General features: G+C 41.8%; 1 protein-coding gene across 1 annotated transcript in view; it reads right to left on the reverse strand.

The window, feature by feature from the left end:
* KLHL14 (kelch like family member 14) overlaps positions 1-23,630 on the reverse strand; it is an 80,838-nt gene that overhangs the window by 43,098 nt on the left and 14,110 nt on the right. Inside the window, exon 2 of the mRNA XM_066578978.1 lies at positions 14,519-14,640. Coding sequence (XP_066435075.1) covers positions 14,519-14,640 — 122 coding nt within the window. The remainder of the gene's footprint in view (positions 1-14,518; positions 14,641-23,630) is intronic.

Consider the following 23,630-nt stretch of genomic DNA (forward strand, 5'->3'; position numbering starts at 1 on the left):
GTTTTTAGATGATCTGCGGCGCTCCTGCAGGCTGTCACTCCCTCCTGGTCCACGGCAGAGTATTGCTTTCTCCACGAAAGACTTTAAATCCCTGCCTCCAGAAAGACACGTGCCTTCAGCCAATCACAGCCAATGACAATGATGTCATTGAATGGCTGTGATTGGCTGTGTTTCTGGAGGCGGGGATTTCAAGCCTTGAAATCCCCGCCTCCAGAAACACAGCCAATCACAGCCATTCAATGACATCATTGTCATTGGCTGTGATTGGCTGAAGGCACGTGTCTTTCTGGAGGCAGGGATTTAAAGTCTTTCGTGGAGAAAGCAATACTCTGCCGTGGACCAGGAGGGAGTGACAGCCTGCAGGAGCGCCGCAGATCATCTAAAAACGTAAGTAATGCTTTTTATTCTTTGCTCCACTGTATTACCGGCGTATAAGGTGACAGTTGGGGGGTCGTCTTATACGCCCCGTCGCCTTATACGCCGGTATATATTTTTAGTGTAACACATTTCTGGATGAATTGCAGGAAAGGGGTTATATATTTAACCCCTTTCCGACCATTCATCCTGCGATCGCCGGCAGCCCATTGCATTCAGTGGAACATGCTGTATTGCCGCTCCATTGAATTCAATGGGCAAACATCGTTCTTCTCTGCTACAGCTGTTACAGCTGTGCCAGAGGAGGACGATCTTTATGCTGACAGTGGGGGGGGGGGGGGGGCACTCTTGCCGCTATTGTGGCTTAATAGTGGGACCTGTGAACTTGAGATGCAGCCCACCATGTAGCCCCTCGCCTGCCCTATCCGTCACTGTGTCATTCCCATCACTTTCTTGAATTGCCCAGATTTTCACACATGAAAACCTTAGCGAGCATCGGCGAAATACAAAAATGCTCTGGTCGCCCATTGACTTCAATGGGGTTCGTTGTTCGAAACGAACCCTCGAGCATCGCGGGAAGTTCGTTCCGAATAACGAACACCCGAACATTTTGGTGTTCGCTCATCTCTAATTATTACCATTCCCATTAGTCATTTCCCCAATGGGAATCATAATCTAATTTTCCTATGTCAGACACACATATAATGAGGATGAGGTCAATATAATGGAGAAAAAAAACTAATAAAGTTCTCAGCCTGCTATATAAAAATAATAAATGCTATACAAAAAAAAAAAATTAAGGCATACCCATCTTACCTGATCCCTACATTAATGAAATCATGACACAGACATGTGACTACTGCCGCTTATTACTGGACAAAGTGGTGATTGGCTGCAGCAGTCACATGTCCCTGTTGCATCAGCAAGTAGACAGCAGCACGGGACTGGGGACATCAGGTGAGATGAGTGTGCCTTCTTTTGAGTTTATACAGAAGGCTGAGCCATTTCCAATTTTTTTCCCCCTTTAGACAACCCCTTTCATGTATCCATATGTGTTTGAAGTTTGGGAGGAAACACAAATTGATCAGATTTCAACCCAGAACTCCAGCGCCATAAGGTAACAGTGCTAACTGTTTTTAGAGTTAAGCATTTCTATGCCCCGCTACCTATGGTGACAGTTATTGGACTGGCAGCACCCTTCTAACTATTCTACAAAAAAACTATTCTGAATATTAGGATCACATCCCTAATAGGAGTCGCTCCACCCTTCTCTTCTCTAGTGATAAGTGAACTTTTGAAGAGTTTGGTTTGACCGGTTCACTCAATTTAGGTAAAATAGTTTGGTTTAGTCTAGAGATGAGCGAGCACCCAAATGCTCGGGTCCGTGTTATTCGAGTCGAGCTTTTCGTAAAATTCGAGAGCTCTACTCAAGTAACAAACCCCAGTGACTACAATGGGAGACTTGAGCATTTTTGTATGTGCCACGCCGAGTCCCAAGCTTTTTTTTTTTGTTGGTTCGTGTTGGTTCGTGTTCTCTCTCTCTCTCTCTCTCTCTCTCTCTCTCCCCCCATGCCTGCTAGCCAAAAAATTTGCCATTGACACGCGCGCTGTGTCACGGCGGGGAGGGGCCAAAACAGGCACGTCACAGCAGGGAGGAGCCAAAAACTGGGGCCGGATCAAACACGGCATGATGCTCGTTCGAGTAACGAGCACCATTGAGTACGCTAATACTCGAATGAGCATCAAGCTCGGCAGAGTATGTTCGCTCAACTCTAGTTTAGTCCAAATTAGTTCAAAATGAAGCTGAGCTTCACCAATACCAAAAGAAGAAGAAGAAGAAGAAGGAAGTATGAAGAAGAAATGAATTGCCCAAGGTTTGTTTTTTGTGCCAAATACAACTTTTTGCAAAGTTTAACCCATAACAGGGTTCAACTGTTTTAGTTTGCTTAACACAAGTGCTAAGCAATGAGCTAGCACATGCACTTCAAGTATAGACCCTCAATACTCCAATACAGTAAACTTAAACAAAAGAGTGGGTGGAAATAAAACAGTAATAGAGTAATAACAATCGATACACCATTCCTTATGTTGAAGTGCTACAGTTTCTTTTCTTTCACAGATGCTAAAATAAATTACCAAAACGGTTACGTTTTTGGAAGACGATGACAAGTCACAACAGAGCTCTAGCACGACAACTTCTCAAAAAAGCTAGAAATTCACAAAGTAAGTTTCAGACAATAACTTTTAAATGAGCATGAGAGAATTTTCCAGCACACAATAAAAAGATACAGAATCTGTCAGTGGATTTTGTGTTAAAACCAATCCATCTTGCAAAAAAGTTTCCCAATATTACACCATTACATCCAATGACAGCGGTTACTTCCCTCTCAGCTGTGGCTGGCTGCACAAAATAACTAATCCACTACTGTGGGAGTTGTAGATACAGAATATCAGGAAAACAGATAATATTGCTCCCAGAGCCAGGGGTGTGTTAAAACACATTCCCTTTATTATCTTTGTTGGCAGATAGATGGTATAACAGATACTGTAATATTCTACAGGACTGTTGTTCCAGCTTTTAGCAGAATTACCAAATATCCAGAATCGGACGATGTAAATAACAGGATTCTAAACATTTTTATTAGGCCTCATTTATTATCAAACGGTCTGGCAGAAAGTTGGACCATAACAACCAATCAGAGTTCAGCTTTCATTTCCTAAACTGCTCTAGAAAAATGAAAGCTGCACTTTGGTTACTAATAACAACAAGGCCAATTTTCTGTTCAACTGTTTTGATAAATGAGCTTCATTAATGTCTTCATTTTATTTCATTCTGATATATATTAGATTGCTTTGATATTAGGCTTACTAGCTTCTACAAGTGGGTACATACTCTATCCAGGGATGAGTTTACACACTGTGATTTAGCGAAGTTCTGACTTGCAATCTGATGCAAGTCATGCAATCATTATAGAATGTGACTGGTATCCAGATGTTTACTCTAATGATTCCATACATTTCTATAGGCCAGACATACACTAAGTGTGCTTCTGACATACATTTGGATACCTTTTTTTAACTGCATTGAAAAGTATAGGAGACTACCATAGCAGCATCCCGCAAAAAAAATGTATACCCTAGGTACAGTACCAGTCAAAAGAATGGACACACCTTCTCATTTCATGGTTTTTCTTGTTTATTTAAATTTTATACACTGTTGATTCATGTTGAAGACATGAAAACTATGAAGGAACGCATATGGAATTAAGTAGTAAACAAAAAAGTGTTAAACTAACCACAATATGTTTTATATTTTAGACTCTTCACAATAGTCCCCTATTGCTTTGATTACAACTTTGCACACTCTTGTCACTCTCTCAATTGGCTTAATGAGGTAGTCACCTGGAATGGTTTTCAGTTAACAGGTACGCCTTGTCAAGAGTTAAAAGGGGTTGTCCCGTGGCAGCAAGTGGGGTTATACACTTCTGTATGGCCATATTAATGCACTTTGTAATGTACATTGTGCATTAATTATGAGCCATACAGAAGTTATAAGAAGTTTTTCACTTACCTGCTCCGTTGCTAGCGTCCTCGTTTCCATGGAGCCGACTAATTTTCGCCGTCTAATGGCCAAATTAGCCGTGCTTGCGCAGTCCGGGTCTTCTTCTTTTCTGAATAGGGCTCCGTGTAGCTCCGTGTAGCTCCGCCCCGTCACGTGCCGATTCCAGCCAATCAGGAGGCTGGAATCGGCAATGGACCGCACAGAAGCCCTGCGGTCCACCGAGTGAGAAGATCCCCGCGGCCATCTTCATCAGGTAAGTAAGAAGTCACCGGAGCGCGGGGATTCAGGTAAGCACTCTCCGGTGTTCTTTTTTAACCCCTGCATCGGGGTTGTCTCGCGCCGAACGGGGGGGGGGGTTGAAAAAAAAAAACCCGTTTCGGCGCGGGACAACCCCTTTAATTTGTGGAATTTCTTGACTTCACAATGTGTTTGAGACCATCAGTTTTGTTCTACAGAGGTCAGGTTGGTACACAGTTTCATACAGTGTTTAGCCATACTCAGCTACTGTTCTCATCCACAATATAGCAAGAACCACTCAACTAAGTAAAGAGAAATAATCATTTCCTTAAGACATGAAAATCAGTCAGTCTGGAAGATTTCAAGAATTTTGAAAGTATCCTTAAGTGCAGTCTCGAAAACCATCAAATACTTTGATGAAACTGGCACTTATAAGGAACCCCCCATGGAAATGAAGACCAAGAGTTACCTCTGCTGTAGCAGAGGAGAAATTCATTAGAGGTACCAGCCTCAGAAAATGCAAATTAATAGCACCTCAGATTAGAGCCAACTTAAATGCTTTATAGAGATCAAGTACCAAATACATCTCAACATCAACTGTTCAGAGGAGTCTGCGAGAATCAGGCTGTTATGGTGGAATTATTGCAAAGAAGCCACTACTGACGAACATCAACAAGAAGAAAATTGCTTGGGCTGAGAAACTGTATTAGCAGTCCTGAGTGAGTATAGAGACGCTGTATTGCCAGCTGGAGTTTTGGGATGGCGGTTGGAGTGGTTTGGCCTCCTACCCAATGGGCCCCATAGCAGCTGCCCTGGACCCCCCAGAGGATACTCCAGTCCTCCAGTGGGCCAGTCTGACAATGAATAGTTACAGAGTTTATATAAAAATACAGATATTCATCAATCCCAGCTTGTAATACTACCATGTTGTTCCAGAGGAAGGTAAAAACATATATGAGGAGAATGCCAATTGCCCCATATTGGGAAGACAAATTCCTTTCTGATTCCAAATCTAGCAATCAAAATAAAGCTATGAATCATTTTCCCATCTTCAGAAATCTAATACCTATAACCTGTTTTTTAAGAAAGGCATCCAGGCCCTTCTTGAACTTCTTAAAAGAATCAAAAATCACAGGATCTTGTGGTAGAGATCTTTATAGTCTCACTACTCGTACAACAGTCTAAAGATGACCAGGAGGCCCCTTGATTATAGTTACAGGCCTGGGTATGAAAAGATCATTAGAAAGATCTCTGCACTGTCCATTCATGTATTGGAAGAAACATAAAAATAAAAGACAAAGATATTAAAGCAAGACCATATGGACTGGAAAGGCTGAAGGAAACTAGTTCTTAACTACCAGACAGGAAAACCTACCATGAAATAGAAATCAGAGATATCCCTATTTTAAGAGTAACGAGATAGGAATTCTTGTATGACAAAAAATGATTCTCAATAGCATCTGAATATTTTCTTTCTATAGATTCCCTTGGGTTTCATGTTAAGATAAGTGAAAAGCGGGATAACAAGCGTCTGTTCTTCATAAGAAGCCCCGCTGATAGTTCATCACACCGCTCATGACTATTACATGAACCCCCTGAGAGCTGAAAATGCCGTCACTATAGAAAGCAGGGGACTTTCTGAAATGTGCTTAGACATACTAGAGCTATTATGTTTCTCAAACTTACAAGGAACTTGTTTTAAGACATTCAGAAGAAGGTTTTCTGGTGCACACCTGTAATATTCAACAGGAGGGAAATGGCCATACAGGTCATACTCATGATGATCAGCAAGGAATGGGTCTACGAAAAGTCTTACAAACCAGAGACAACCATCAGCCTTGGTAAGGTATCATGCAAATGGCAGGTAGTACATCTCCGTATAACATCTGTTGTATTCAGCCATAATACAGTACCTTAAGGCCTGTGTAAATGATTTGTGATCTGTACCTAACAGTTATCAATGTCATGATCTATTAGTGTTTTCCAGAATTCAGTCCTCACGCCTCCCCCAACAGGTCAGGTTTTCAGGATGGATATTCTGTAGAGAGAATACCTGTGGCAATGTCTGACGCTCTGACAATAATGACATCACCTGTACAATACTACAGAAATCATAAAAACCTGACCTGTTGGGGGGGTGGGGTGGGATGAGAATCTGAGCCTGGGAAACACTAATCTGTATCAATGTTCGAGTTTCATGCAAACAATATCACATCCAAACATACCATTGTGCATTTGTGCTAAAAAGTTCCACTTTGGTCTCATCTGTCCATATAACATTTTCCCAAAAGCATTGTGAAATATCCAGATGGTCTTGGGCAAACTTGAGACGAGCCATAATGTTTTTTTTTGGATAACAGTGACTTGCTTTGTGGTATTCTTCCATGAGCAATACTCTAGTTCAGTGTTTTTGAACACACAGTTCTGCAGTTTTTAGAGTTTTCTGTGGGTCTTTTTCTTTTACTTTTGTAACCTTTTTCGGCTTCATGCATCGACATGGAACCTGTTCCGCAGTAACGCAGAGACTAGAACCCACTGATTGCAATGCGTTCATTCTCTCTGCTAGTGTGCTAAGCTCCCACCCCCTCTCTGCCCCTTGTCGGCTGCCAGCAATGGGATGGGGCGGGAGCTTAGCAACTATCTCTCGCCCTATCCCGCTCCCTCCCATTGAAAACAGCCGGCAAGGCGTGAAGAGGACACGCTGCTAAACTCCCGCCCACCTCCCTTCTCTGGCAGCTACTATAGGCTCCCATAGTAGTCTATGGGAGCCGCTGCCGTATTCCGTCCGAAAAATAGTCTCTGAACTATCTTTTCTGGCTGGCGTAAAAACGCCCAAGCAGAATGCGCACCGTATGTGCTATCTTTGCCAGTCGGATATTTATGCCGCAGGAATACGCCCATCTAAACTGATGAATTGTAAACCAATGCATTAGATGGGCATTGTATATTGGCTGGCCGTGAAAATGAGGCCGATATACGTTCGTGTGAAAGAGCCCTTAAATTGGTATTGTGTGACCTAGCCACTTCTTTCCATATAAAGCACAACGCCGTACATTGTATAGTGTCTGTGCTTTGTATAGCAGCTCAATCCTGATCACTTAAATGGGACTGAACTGCTCTCAAGTCATGTGACCGATGAACCTGATATCACATGCCAGAGAAGAGGCCGCGATCACCGTAAACCTTTTCAGACAGCTGTTCAGTGAGGGTCTTGAGTGGCGGATATCCACCAATCAACTATTCATATTCATTCACACCAATCAACTATTCATCCTGAAGATAGACCATCAATAGATTAGTCCCGGAAAACCCCTTTACTTAACATTCAGAAGTTTGAACAAGGCTGATACAGGAATAGTGTAATGTCGATAAGTGATATGACTTCCAGAAACCTGCCCCACATCATTCCACAGTCATAAATAAATATATATGACATAGGATATTAAACTTTCTGTCTGGTAAGCATATATTGTATTTCAGCCGCACTTCAGTAGCGGTGAGCGATTCCAGCGACCTCATTGGTTGTTGGATACACACCCCCCTTTGGAGATCTGCACAAGTACTACTTCACGAGACCCGCGGGGGGTTAGGTTTAGGTTTAGGGGTTAGGGTTAGGGGTTTAGGGTTGCTGACCCTTCTACGGCCGTGCTGCTGCTTATTTAACGGGCCGCCTACTCGTGCACATCTCCAAAGGGGGGTGTGTACCCAACAACCAATCAGGTCACTGGAATCTCTCACCGCTACTGAAGTGCGGCTGAAATACAAAATATGTGTCTGGTAAAGGGGCGCAGTGTAATTTCTCAGCATGCACTGCACTTTCATTGACATTTGTATGTTGATGTTTTGATTACACGTATATGTTGTTACACAATATTATTCATATTTACACATTAAACACTCATGGAATTTGCTTCAATTATGCCCGATTCAAAGGGTCTTTCAGCATTGGCGTTTTCCATGTAAAGTGAAAGCTGCAATTACTTATTCTGTTTCCTGCAAAGAAAAAGGCACTTCTATGTGACAATGTGTTCTAGCCATCTTGTATGAGGATGATATTTCATCCTTGGGGAACAAGAGCAGTTATTGCTGACTGTGGTCAATGTGAGTGCTGTCCCTGTGGTCCTAAAAGCATTTTACATTTCTGTGGTTTTCCTAAGTCAGTCGGCAGCAAAGAGAAAGGGTCCGTTTTCTAACCAACAAAGCAGAGCCATGCAGAGTGGAGATAGAAGATACGTTATGATGTTCTATATCTAACCCAACTAACTTTCCAAGCCTGTAAATTTATCTATTTTTTGCAATTTAGCCACAATACTCAATTCTCTTCATGTCATAGTCCTTCCCAATTGTCACAACTCTTTTGACCTAAAGTGCTCTTCTGTCTGCTCACACATTGTACACCTGTGTTAGTTATACCTATGTCTGACCGTGCCAAAAAAGGAAAAATGTCATCAATATTTTTTCTCTCCTGACTTATAAACCTGTCGTTCACACTGTGGGCTCATGCACATGAGTGTATTTGAAGTTTGCACTCCGAATTGTACATAGCTGTAACTGTGGGGGTCATACTGTAGCTACATATGTCTCGATTTTGTTAAGAGGCAAGCAGAGTTTTTATCTATTGGAGAAAAATATCATGGCAAGCTCCATCAGTTTCCATATTCTACAGGTATTGTTGCGATCAGTAGGAATGCTCTTGCTGTTTCGCCTCATGCCCACGACCGTGACGGACTCTGCCAGCTGAATATTGCAGCAGAGACCATCACGGCGCCCCCCAAAGACTCACCTCTCCAGATCCGCTGTGCAGGATGATGTGGCCGGCGGTGGGAGGTGCTGCATAATCACGCGATACTTCCACTGTGCTATAGGGGACTACATTAGAGCATGCCGCGGTTTCTTTTACACTGTGGAATTCTGCGGTAGAATTCCACTGCATGAACATTAAGCTTTTAGGTTCAATAGAACCTAATAGCTGCGGCATAACGCAGCGGATTTTCGCTGCCTAAAACGCAGCAGAAATCCGGCTGTGAGCATTAGGGTCAGTTATTGTCATTTTGTTATTATCTATTTAGCATCCCATCTCTGCTTTATTATCTACAGTTGCAATGAAAATTATTCAACTCCCATTGTAGATTAAGATTTTTTTGCCAAATTTACAAACTTTCAGCTGTTTGCAAAAAAAACCCAATCAAACAGGAACCATTTAGATAGCTCAATTCAACTAATATTGTTTATAAGTTGCTTCTCTAAATTCAACATAAAAAAGACACTTTTAATGACTTCTGCAATCTCAGAATCATTCAACCCCTTCATGACTAGTGTCTTTGGTACTTAATAGAACACCCTTTTGCTGTTAAGACCTGCTGCAAATGTCATATATAGTTAGACATCAGCTTCTGACAGTAGTCCTGAGAAATCTTAGCCCAATCCTCATGGGCAGTGGCCTCATGTTCACTAATATTCTTGGGTTTATATGCTGCAACCACCTTCTTCAAATCTCACCTAAGAATTTCTACGGTGGTCAAGTCAGGTAACTGTGAAAGCCACTTAGAATCTTCCGGAACCTCCTCTGAAACCAAGCCTTGGTAGAATTTGAGGTATACTTGGGATCATTGTCCTAAGGGAAGTTCCATTTGTTAAGTTGTGCTGCTGGGACCTGTTGTCTACAGGTTTCTAGGAACACACCTTCACAGATATGGGTTAATTGAGCTGGCAGGGTGTGAAATTCACCAGCCAGCCAGTCATCACCGATCTGTTGCACATATATACCAGCCTCTCTGTCTACAGGATGCTGGTTTTCCTACACCCTGGGGTTTTGCTTTCATACATGATATGTTTTGTGTGTCTGTACAGGTAGCCGGACATGTGTGTGAACAGTGATAAGTTCTGTGGATCTGCATAGGTGGCCAGACATGAGGTATGAACAGTCCTGTTCTGTGTTGCATGCAATCCCTAGTGTGTTAGTGTGAACTGCGTCCTGTCCTGCTTTGCATCGTTTTCCATTCTAGGCGGGTTAGGGCTGTAGGTTCTAGCATGGGACCATCCTTATTGGGACAATCACCCTGCATGCAGGCAGGTTACATGTGGTAGTTATCTTGTGATAGTAGGGACCCACAAGACAAGAAGAACCGTTTTCAGCGGGCGCGGGCTCGTGGGCTTAAGTATCTTGGCCAAAATATGAACTAATACCTTGTACTCTATCTATTCTATCTGTTTATGTATGCCTGTATGCAAGGTAAGTGGTTTAGGCTTTTGATATTCATTGGTTTATGTCTGTCTGTGAGTATTGTTTGCAGTTCTGTAGTTCACGAATGAAGGTGACGTGATACCATTGATGCCCAGGTTTTAGCTTCCACACAAAAAGCATGGTATTTTTTCCTAGGATTTCCTGATACTCGGTTGAATCCATATTGCCCCCCAGATGCGGCAGTTTTCCACTACCAGAGGGAGTAAAGCAGTCCCAGAGCATCACGAGCCACCTCTATGCCTCACTACAGACAGGCTGTTTTTGTTTTGTATGATGCATTTTTACTCCGCAAGACATACCACTGATCCCTAGACACAAAAAGTTCCAACTTTGTTTCATCACTCTACAAAACATAATCCCAAAGCCTCTGTGACTTAATTTTATGGCTTTTAGCACATTAGAGTCAACTTTTCTATTGCTTTGGGATCAGTAGAGGTACAGTATGGAGTATTGGAGTTCGGGCATGAAAACCTTCAGCATTCCGTATGCACCTTATTGTGCAAATGGAGACCTCAGTGCCTGTTGCCACCAAATCTCGCTGCAGGTCTTTTTCAGTCACTTGAGGATTTTAAACACCTACTTCCTTAGCAATCTGTTGGCAGATTCCTCTTTCTGCCAAATCAAGATAGTGTAGCTAGCATTCTTTTACCTTTAAGTTATGAACTATGCTTTCAACTGTATCCCTAGGAATATTCAGTGCTTTTGCAATTTTTGTATCCTTTTTTTGTTTGTCCAAGGCAATGATCTATTCTCTGAACATTTTGGAGCACTCTCTTGATTTAGCCTGCAATCAAATGTCACAATCAATAAACCCATAGGCAGTCTAGGTATTTGAAGTGTTTTATCTCAAGCACACCTGATACAACTAAGGAAGCTCTTATTTAGTTACATCAGGTGTGCTTGAGATAACACTTGATTTGTAAATGTGTGCTCATATGAGGCATTTTATTCAGGGAGTTGGATAGTTCTGAGACTACACTAAAGGGGCATTTTGTGTTGAATTTTGAGAAACCACTTGTTATATTAGTTGCATTGCACTATTTAAATTGTACATTTTTGACATTTTTTTGCAAACAGATGAAATTTTGTAACTTTGGCAAATATACCTAATTTACAATGAGGGTTGAATCATTTTGATTGCAATTGTAACTACTATCAGCATCATCCATTTGTGACATCCTATTATTACTTCCACCATTCTGTTCTTGTCATCTATTAGTGTGTTACAATTCTTGCATTTTTGTTACCTACTAGTGTTGATACATGCTTCGTACTGATGGTCATCCGACTGCCTGGTTGCCCACAATGTCACCCTACAATAAATCCTGGGGGTATCTGAGTAATGGAAGACAGTATTAGAATTCGGGAAAGGTGACTGCTATAGGGGAATTCCAGTTCTGTTGTATATCTGCAGAATATCATGCTGATTGGCAGCATCGTACTGTAGTATACAACGTATCTATTGCTCTGCACCACACAGCAGTGGCGATTCCATGTGTCACAGTACAGGTTGTCTACTTGCTAATCAGTCCCTGCAATTAGACCCCCATGAGCAGCAAATGATGTCATATCCTTGTAAATATGCAATCGCATGCTAAGATAGGGAAACACCTGACATGGCAAACTGAATACAACACATCACATTTGACTATCCAACGTCCTTGAACCTAATCCACGGCAAAGGCTTGGAACATGCAGTGTTATGATACACGCAGGATGTATGTCTGAATTTAATTGGCTAAGGCGTATTTAGGAGCACATGTTAAACTTGAAACAGAAGAAAAAGCTAATTATAGTAATTACTTTGACTCTTATTGCTAATTTTTAAATGACTCAATAAAAAGTTACAATCTAATTGACTGCTGCAGGCTGTTCCCTACAATATATATACCAGTCTGACATCAGTTTTCCTAAATAAAACAATTATTGCAATAAATATTTGCTTCTTTAATGATTAAATTAAGTAAAATACTCCATATTATATATAAAATATTACCTTAAATTTGATCAAGATCATAATTGCTTATACATTCTATTACAGGGGCTGCACTTTCCAGTGGCTATCCACAATAGCTTATAGAGGGGTCTCCCTGATAGAATAACCCATTTAAGGGCATGAAAAGTAATTTGTTAGCAAATTAATTATACGTATGCACAAAAGCACATACAAGGGACTACCCTGAAAGGGTTAAATGATTGCCATAGTGATGGGCTACAAGATATGCTAAAATTACACTAAAATGCCACTTTCACTAGAAATTGCACCAAATTTCAGTCTTATAGAATTGAGCATGGCCCAAAGACAGTTTTTGAGACCCTGGCTTCAAAAAATGGGAATTTTTGCTGAGCCATAGAGGACAGCGTAGGCACTGTTGCAGCAAGCAGAGGTGCTACTGGGGACACAGAGTGCAAGAGCAGTGATCCAGAGGTGCTTGTCAGTGCAAGGGCTACAAAAGGGAGGATTGATTGTTCAAGGAGCTGATTCTATACCGGACAACCAGCTCACAGCCTAGTAATGGAAAGATATGTGTGTTAGCATGTCCATTGTGGAGCTGTGCCAACACTGTGTCCGCTTGTTTCTATGTTGATGTGCTTCCACCGTGGGTAGAGTATTGTAGTGGCACTGTGAGTATAAGACACGGCGACGAGCTCCTTCACTGATTGTCTGTCACTGTACACGCCTCTGCATTGATCTGTGTCTCCCTATCCTGATTGGTGAAATTCACTTTGGTTTTTTCTCCACCAATATCCAATAATCTTCCGTACTTACGTACTTCAGGATTAGGAACTATTGAGAGTAACCGATCATTTAATAAAGCTGTTGGCCCAGACTATAACGGGGCCTTTCTTCGCCCAGAAATACACAGTTGTGTAACGATTCCCCATTGTGGGTCAACACCTTCCTTTGAGGGGCTGATTGAGTGGCCACGGCTCCTGTCTTCCGTGGCCTCGGACACAACCCGGCCTCCCGACCTATCCTGTCGAGGGGCTGTGGTTGTACCGCATTGGTTCTGATTCAGTGTGGAACTCATTGTTCCGTTGTTTGTCTCTTTGTTGAATTTGTGTGTTGTGAGGCACCTAACGTTTTTAAAAAAATCTTTGAATAAAAGTTATATTTTAGGGGACACATACAGTAAATATTCTACTAAAATTTCTCTCCGTGTCCCCCTGCCTCAGTGAATTTTTTTATGTGATACAGGTGGGGTCGACCCAGCTGGGTAGTTTGCTGCATTCCAGTGTTAAAGTGAAGAGTCCATTGGTGCTGTTTCCAACCTTAGATTTGTATCATTTAGATTGTTGCCACCGAGTCGTAAGTGAGGTCGGCCTCAGTAAAAGCCGCTGAGTGTGCACATTGACATGGGCAGTTTCAGCAGGCCTGCTAGTGGAGATAGCGTTAATATCACAGACACTGAACGTATTGCAATTTATGAGCTTTCAAACGCAGCTGAAGGACTGTGTCATTTAAAGGAACTTTGGTCATTGATCACAATAAGTGCAGTCACGCATTGCCTTCATTCATATTCCTTTTAGACAGCAACATTAATTATTGCGTGTTATCGGCATTGAACACAGAGTAACATGGATTGGTAAAAGTAGACTGCTAAACATTGCAAAAGTAACTGTGTGTTACTTTAAGCATTTTTGTTACTAGTTTTCTTGGTTATTGCTCTTATTTCATATTGTATCTAAAGTGTTGGTAACTTTAAGAGTTAGCTGTAGCTAGCAACAGGTTTAATTGTTCAATCTTTTATTTGCCATTACCACAATATTCTCTAATTTTCCTTTGTTTGTAAACAAATATTGTGTACTTTTGTAACTCCTTCGGCTGCTTCATATCCTGATTCTGCATTGCAATACTATCACCTGCGACACGCATGCTCACACACCTACACAGACAATTAGAAGAACAGAAGAGAAGCATTTCCCTGTATATATATATATATTATTATGATATCCCAAGCTACATATGGTTTTGCATAGGACTAACGTTAACGCTGCTTTAGTATCCTAACTCGGTTATCACAATGTAATAACAATCGACTTAATAACAAATTTAGTTCTATTACACTTTTACACGTACCAGATGCAAAATAACTTACTTGTAAGTATCTTCCACGTCTTTTTTTCATCGTCATAGTACTGAACCAGGTTGCTCGGCAGTCGGTCTGGTCCAGGCGGCAGTCCTCCAACTAATAACAGCATCCTCTTGTTGGATCGAATTCTTCACCCAAAACAGAAAAGAAGAAAAATGAACCGTGTCATATTTCAAGCATGCCGGCGTCCAGGTGTAATCTACTTTAATGGATCTTGCATCTACCCATAATCATATCACAATAAGTTGGAGGTATGGCGTGAGCAGGATGCTGCTCATAAAATAACCGAACATCCCTTACTAGTCAAAGGGAAGGGAAAAAAAAGCTCCTCTCATGCCATTTGTTTAAGGTTCCTTTCAGAATTACATCTCTCCTGTTATCCCTATAAATCATGGCTCTTTACAGCTGAGCACTCATGAAATGCCCTGCAGTTGTGATAAGGTTAGGCATTAAAGTTACACATCAAAAATCATATTAGTCAGATTGTTATTATAAGCCGTTTTACAACTACAGAACCTTGAAAAATGGTAAAGGTTATATTGGGAGACAGGAGACCATGCTCTGAGAGCACTTACAATATACAAGTTCCTCCAGAGTAATTAGCTGTAGATATAGAATGATAGAATAGCAGACTCCACTCATTCTATGATTCCTCCTTGTACATTTGAGGCTACATATTGACTTCTTACATTTTAGACCTCGATCATCTCCATTCTTGCTCCCTTAGCCCCCATGCACTAGTAGCTAAAACACTGACTGGTGAATGTGTCATATAGCCATAAGCTTCCCTAGAGTGGGGCCCTGCCAGTGACTTCCACTGATCCAGCGACAGAAACGTGCTCATCTGTACTAAAGTCACTCTAATTCCATCCTTCTGCTATTTTGCTTTGCCATCTTCCCTTGGGGGCAACTATATAACAGTATGACTACCCACCCACTGAGTGTAGGAAATTCTCGTTTTTTCAACCATGCTTGTGATTCCCAATATGCCTTCAAGGTTCACGACTGCTTGGTAATTGACAGTCTATGCACAGCTACGGCCAAGGTTTTTAGTAGTCATTTGCAAGACAAAATTTTGGGATGGGGTTAAAAGGACAATGCCATAACATATTGTTACCAACACTCAGAAAACTATATTTTAAACACCCTGATCACCATTTATTATCTATCAATCTGTACTCTTTGTAAATAAAAATCAAGCCCCTAGAAGTTGGAGTTTTGGTGCAAAACTCAGCAAGCAGTTTCATCTCAGGCAGATATGCAAATGATTAGAGTTGTAACATGATTAGATGAATGGTCTTGTCATCTGAGACCCTAGAAGTGGTTCCTCTGGCCTGTAAAGAGGTTCTCAGAGGCTACTTGGATGTAGTGAACCTCTTTTTCTGCTTTTGTAGAGCTTGTTGACCACTACACGCCTCTACGATGCAATCAAAGGGATTTTGTCCAGGTAACAGAATTTGAGAGGGGCGCATTATTGGAATGCCAGAAGCTGAGTGGTCATATCGATAAATTGGCTGTTGTGACAAAATTGTTAGGAGGTGTTGTGACCAGTGGATGCGTGAGGGCACAGGATGACCAGGCTTAGGACACACTCGACAGACCACCAACAGAGAGGATTGTCTGATCCTCCGACAAGCACCAGCAGCTGTTTTGTTCTGCACCATCCACAGACAGGTGGCGCCATTATTACAGGCCCCTGTGTCTGTCAGAACCATTTCCAGGAGCTTGGCAAAAGCACATTTGTTCTCATGGCACACCTTACTTGTTCTGCCTTTGTCACCCACCCACCATCGTCTCCATCTGCAGACATGTCATGAACGAAGAACCGGGTTGTCTGTAGTGACAAGTCCAGGTTCAGTGTGAGTACTGACGACGGCCATCTTTATGACTGGAGACCTAAGGGTGAGCGGCTCAATCCTGCCTTTGCTGTGGAGCAGCACACTGTCCCCACTACTGGTGTGATGGTCTGGGGGGGCCATTGCATATGACAGTTGGTCACCCCAGTAGTGGAACGAGCAACAATAAGTCTAAAATTGCTGTAGCTGTTCTGGTAAACCTAAATGAGGATTGTCCTATGTGATTGTAAGCAGACATTATCCTAATAGAATTAATAGCTAGTAGATAGTTAAGAATATGTGTTATTACTTGCTTGTACGCTGATCAGAACACATTCTAAGCAGCTGTTGTCAACTTTGTGTCCAGTCTCCGGTCGCTCATGTTATGTCAGTATAACAGCACATTAAACTCAATGAGCCTCATGTACTGTATCTAAACTGTCTCAGGAGAAGAGTGACCCTTGCTGACCATTACAGACAATCAGATGAAATATACTATAAATACAGCAGCTATTACGTTTCTATTCTATAGGACTTGAAATATTCCAATGGAAATATATAAAAAGACATAAATGTTCTGTATAATTTAAGATGTATAAATTTGTCCCATTGTCTGTTGTCCCAAAGTTTTATATTATTTTGCAGGAACGACTCTATACGTCTCAATCCTAGCGCATGTGCACACATTAGCATATAACGTATGGAAGAAGAAAGGCCAATGGTTACATTAAACATGAATTCATTAGGGGAATTTCTTGTAATACTTTACGTGATTGCAAAGTACATTTCAGTTTCCACGTTCATTATGTAGGTATTTCTCACTCTTGTTTCTTGGGGGTTTCCCATTAAAGACATTTATCATCTATCTACAGAATAGGGTATAAATGTCTGATCATTGTGACCACAGGGACCCCCACGGATCATGAGAGCGGTGTATCTGAATGCCCCGTGCATGACACACCCTTCCCACGGATTTCATGGCTAATTAAAGCCCGATGAGGTCCAGATGCATTCTTGTCCCTGCTTTTTGTGTAGTGTCACACCCTTCACTTTTTTTCCACCTCCCATAGACGTCTATGGCACTTTTGCAGCACAAAACACAGTCGTGTGATGGAGCCCTAAGACTGCTGCCATCTGCATTGAAGACTCAATCTAGAATCTCCATTGCAGATCCTGTCCAAAACCCTGGAAAAAATGATGCATGACACACTGTTTGGTTCAGGAAAATACTGGGCGCCATTATAGTCATTGGAGATGGTTGGGCACTGTTCATGTCCATGATGTCATACAACCGTCACTTCTGTGATATTTGTTCTTTGGCTACTATGATGGAGCCCAACAACAGAAATCTAAGTCAAAAAATGAGCAGAGACTTATCTGTACATTGTAGGCATATTCGTAATTATGAACTAAACATACTGCAGGAAAATATATGCTTTTAGGCAACCCTATAGTGCTAACTTTTGGATACACAAAGCAATGACAGCAGCAGTTAAAGTGCAGCAGTGCAATACGGGAGCACAGCTGCTGCATAGTATTACCTCCATGGGGATCACTAGGAGGAATACTGGCATAGCAGCTGCAATGGAGCCCAGCAAGTAAGGAGGCACAGCGCCATTTAGAGGTGAAGTGCAGATAGTCATGACTTTGGATGATGAAAAGGGAGCACTGGAAATTGAATACAGTTCCTTGGAGCCCAATAAAGCTTTGTGTAGTATGCTTGTACTCTGACATCAACTTTTCCTTTTTTTCTATAATTCAAAGGGATTTTCTCATGACTTTAAATTGCCTCACAACCAGTTTGTTCCTCCTGGTTTCTCCTGACCAGGACATGTGACTGCTGCAGCCAATCACTGGCCACAGCAGTGACCTTCTATAGCCAGTGATTGGCTGCAGCAGTCACATGTCCTAGTTAGGAGAAACCAGGAAGAACAGAGTGGCTGTGAAGCAATTTTAAGTTGTGGGAAATCACCTTTAGGGATTATTCACAGGAGTGTATATCGAACGCCGTTTTCACAGCCGGCTGATATACGCTACCGTCTGAGTTGTCTTCCCCCTTTCCTCTCCCTCACTGGATCTCTGCCTCTCTCCTCCCCTTTGGCTGTTTCCAATGGGAGGGGGCGGGGTGTGGGTGGAGCTAAGCTGCCACCCTCTCTCTGCCCCTTGTCTGCAGCCAGTAATGAAAAAGGTAAACTTGCTTATGAGGCAGGTCACATGTCCTTGAGACCCCCCCTATTTAGGAATAGGTAGCTTTTTGCATTTATCACATACTATATCCTTATGAGTGCTGGATACATTTTTCACACTCATCTATTCTATTTCCTGAATTTCTACTTTGTCAATCAGTGTTATTCCCTGTGGATGTATCGCCATACTTAAGGATTAATAGTACTGATTACTTTCTGTGATGGTCTTAGGTATTGCGGACGGACGGAAATCCATTTGGGTTTGGAAGCTAATACATGGTGAGCCCCAGATTTTACTACATCTATCACCATTATTGCACTTCTCCAAAGCGCTGTCCCTAACTTCTGTTCCCATTGTGTATTATGCCTCTGTTGATACATACAGTAATTGTGTACACTACCGTTGAACTGTGACACCGCTGTGTGCATTATCTCTATGCTGTGACATTGTAAGGGGGAGGCACTGCCACTTACAGCTAATGGCAGAGCTGACTGAGAGCCGGGGCAGTTGGCGCCGACACCTCCCAGCCGAGAGAAGAGCAATTGGGAGCAGCATTAGATACCTGTTGGCACATATTGTCACTGCAGTAGCGCTGTATGAGAAGCCTCCTCTCTGCTGGCCAAAACCACGTCCGGGGATGGAAGGCAGAAACAGAAGAGGCACTGGTGTCACATTGGGGCTGCTGGGCGTCACAATTTTGGGTCAGCCTCATCAAAACTCTATGCTGGAGGCTCCACCTTCTGCAGTGAGGCAAGTGATAATGTGACTAGCGATGTAATGAGTACAAAACTCGCGCAAATATGAAATCTGTTCTTTGGAATGGATTCATTCACAGTGGCGATTTTTTCCGCACAGCATGTTCTATCTTTGGGCGTTCCCTTGGAACGCCTCGCCTATTGTTTTCAATAGGACCTTAAAAGACATCGCATGACATTCGCATGCAGTACTATGTACATGCAAGTATAATGTGATGTTTATCATTGGCAATTCAATGAGAAACACTTGCGATCCTTTTGAATCAAAAACGCTTTGCATCTCCGTGAAAAACACATGTTGGCAAGTGCGATATCACACGCGCCCGTGTGAATGTGGCCTAAGAAGAGATAAATATCAAGTATAATATTTCATTGAACTGATCCACATTTCTTTCTGACATCGCACATGAGGTCTTCGCCTAACCTTCCATCAACACCCAATGAGAAAAAGTTACAAATATCTTTTTTTATGTCCCACTTTTCTTACTTTCTACTAAACGGTACTAAAATTAACCATTAACGATAGCATGTGTGAAAAAAAAGTCTTCATGGCTTTATGGTAAGAGGTTCACAAGCTGCCACAACCTCCAGCTCACTGGCATGGAACATGCGTTCTATTACACTGTTCGTAAGGTGTCAGATTTATACTGATATTTATGCGGCTCCTTACTGGAGGGAGCATCGCACTTTTAATAATACAGTAATAAATTGGCTAAAGTGTCAGTAAAACAGAGCAGAAAATATTGCTTATTAGTTGTGACATATTTATAACCGAGCATAGGACTTCTTTTTTTTTCACTGTTACTTCTGTAACTATTTTCAGATTCGGTAGGAGAAAATAGTGGACATCACAGTAAAAGCTCAATGTTTATAGGAATGTCTAGTTTCAAAGTTGCATGAAGATAATATAATCCCACTAAAACTGCAATATACGGGGTGATATGCGAAGAATGAAAGAAGGGTGCTGATTTCTTCATACATGAGGCATACAAGAGCCAGAAGGACATGAAAAGATAAAAGAACTCTAAGTTTTTAATGCACCTTACAGATATTAGATGTGGCCGCCGTTGGGGACACGCCAGATGTCACGTCTGTAGTCCAGATCTGCTCATACACATCTCGGCATGTCCTGCAGTGAAGATTGGTTGTTTTAGGTCATCTAATGTCACCAATAGCGCCTACAGTGAACACCTATGGGGTGTCTTAAATAATTGAAGAGTTCTTTGCTCCTCTCAAGGCATTATGGCTGTTATATGTCAACTCAGGCAGAAATAAATCAGCTTCACTTCTGCACCCCTCTTACTGAATCACCCTGTATGTGGTGCTATAAGGGGGTCGTCTGCCTCACACAGTAGATCCACCTGCCGGATGCTGGCCTTTGGGAGGCTTGCTGTTGTTTTTGTAACCTGGGAATCACAATGTTAATGCTCATTCCTGCCTCCATCACCTGATTGTTACATTCTGGAGGACTTTTCTATATATTGCATTCACTTCCATGCAGTGTAATCCACTCTCTAATGCTTATTGCCACCAACATGATGCTGAGATTTTTGCTTTCACTTCACATGAACCCCATAATGCATCAGCACAGCATTATATGAGAAGCTAGAGACTGTACCATCTCTGCTGCTGAGAAAACACTGTTATTACATTTTGTATGGGCATAAATAAGCTACAGACCATAAGTATACAATCAGGAGGATGAGCTGTGATCTCCTCCATTATAGCTGTGTGACAGGAGCTGTGTGATCAACCTCCATAACTGTGATAAGAGTGTCTATATCCTCCCTTCACACAGTTTCTGTGTAGGGTCCATGAAAGAGCATCACACAGACGTTATGCTGAATAAGGCTTGGCTCACATGAGCATGTCGGTACATCGCATTCCAAGTATGGGTCTTGCATGCGTAATATGCCGTATCAATCTGCCATTGGCAGCCATGTTACTGCTCACATGATTTACGCGTGCAAGAAAAAGCGCAGCAAGTCCTATCTTGGCATGATAGTACATGCGATGAGTGGCATGCAGCCAGTACGCAGTGTCGTTGAGTACTGCCGTGCCTCTGTATGCTGCCAGATATGCTCGTGTGAGCCCGGCCTAGGAAACTGAATACTTAAACGCAGATTAGTCAGAGTAGAGATCACATGATCACTTGAAAAGGACTCCACGAGTTTCAGATAGAAAGGAATAACTAACCAAGGTAACACTAGCTCCTTATATATAGTGGGGGAATAGTTATATAATGAAATGAAAAAAATGTCACCCAAGTGGCCCTTTACCTTCATTGTTACATAAACTGTAACATTGTGTTACTAAGATTTATGTTAAGTATTTCTCCGCTGCTTAACCCTTTGAGCACATGGCCATTTTTCATTTTTATTTTCTCCTCCTTGCTTTCAAAAAGTATAACTTTTTTATTTCAGCATTGACATAGCTGTATGGGGGCTTGTATTTGGTGGGATGAGTTGTATTTTGCAATGGTACTATTTAATGCACTCAAAAACATTTAAAAATTTCTAAAAAATTTGTAGGGTTTGTTTTTACAGTGTATCAGTGCAGCAAAATGACTGAAGTTAATTTAACTCTGTGGGTCAGGACAATTACAGCGATATCAAATTTATATAGTTTCTTCTGTACTACTTTTAAAAAAAAATAGAACATCTTTTATTAATTTTTTTCTATCACTTTCTGTTGCCATCTTCTAACCACCATAACCTTTTCATTTTTCCGCTTATGGGGCTGTGTGAAGGCTTTTTTTTGCGGGATGACCTGTAGTTTCTACTGGTGCCATTTTGGGTTACATATGACTTGGAGATTGCATTTAATAATTTTTTTTCTTGGGGATGGAGTGACCAAAAAAGCACAATTTTGGTGTTATATATATTTTTTTCCTATCACATTCACCAATGCGGGATAAAGGATGTGTTATTATAGGAGTTAAGACATAAAACAAAACTGGGATAGATTCAACAGGGCCACGGCTGCACGGTCATTTACTTAGTCTTGTGGCAGGTTCTCTTTAACTGGTAAATCTGAGCTAGTCATCTTACTTAGACCTTCAGGTAGAAGAGGGAGGACTAACATGTTTTTTTTAATAATTTTTCATACATGCACAACTACTACAAAGTACTGATATATAGGTATGAACAATATGGAGGGTTTTCGTAACCTCTTAGTGACCCATATGCCTTTTGACGGCGGCCATTAACGGACTTTATATTGAGGCGCCTGCTTTTTATGGCATTGCATCAGAATAAAGTTGGAGGGCTGGGGAGTGTAATAACTCCCCGCTTTCCACTACCGGAGGTAACCGACAGCTTGGAGCAGTGACTGGAGTTGTCTCTGGTCACATGATCGACATTATTCAATGAATAACGGTGATTGCTAAAAACGAAGGGAAAAATGGTAGTGCTTTTCATTTAATTTCCTCTCTATAGTAGCAGAGGCCTCTAGGACCAATATGGCAACCTTGAACATCTCCTAAATTGCTAAAAAAAAAGTTTTTCAAATGTGCTTTGAGGGTAAAATAAACAGATGGAAATATGTATATATATATATATATATATATATATATATGTAAAAATAAATATATATATACTGTATATACTCGAGTATTAGCTGACCTTAGTATAAGCCGAGTCAATAAGTTTTACCACAAAAACTGGTAAAACTTATTGACTCTAGTATATACTGGGTAAAAAAACCCACAATACTCACCTCCCAGCCATCATCTGATAATAGTTGCATCTAAATGGGCCTATAGTTTAAAAAGTTTCATTTGGCACTATTAAGAAATACAAACAACTACTCTATGTCTTAAGCAAGTAGACACACAGTTGCAAACAACATTATTTTCCCCACTGTAATTCAAATTCCTTTGCTAAGGCCGCCTGCACACGGGTGGAAATCCCGCGGCGGGATTTCCCGTGGGATTTCCGCCGCTCAAAGCCTGCATAGGAGTGCATTACAATACGCACTCCTATACAGAACAGACGGCCGCGGTTTGCCCGCTCGAAATGTCGCACGGCAAACAAACCGCGGCATGTCCTATTTTTGTGAGGGGCTCGCAGAGCCTCGCACAGAAACATCACTCACCCGGCCGCCGGCTCCGGTCTGCGCATGCACCGCACATGAAAGAGCCGGGGCCGCCGGGCGCGGGTGAGTACGCGCTTGTCTCTGCAGGCGCTCCGGTCGGGTCCTGCGGCGAGAATTCTCGCCGCTGGATCCGACCCGCTCGTCTGCAGGCGGCCTAACTGTATAAACTTTCAGATGTTTGCAAACAAAAAACAATTCAAAAGGAACAATCTAAATTGCCCAACACAACTAATAGAACAAGTGGTT

This window comes from Eleutherodactylus coqui, chromosome 9 (genome assembly GCF_035609145.1).
Source record: "Eleutherodactylus coqui strain aEleCoq1 chromosome 9, aEleCoq1.hap1, whole genome shotgun sequence".
NCBI lineage: Eukaryota > Metazoa > Chordata > Amphibia > Anura > Eleutherodactylidae > Eleutherodactylus > Eleutherodactylus coqui.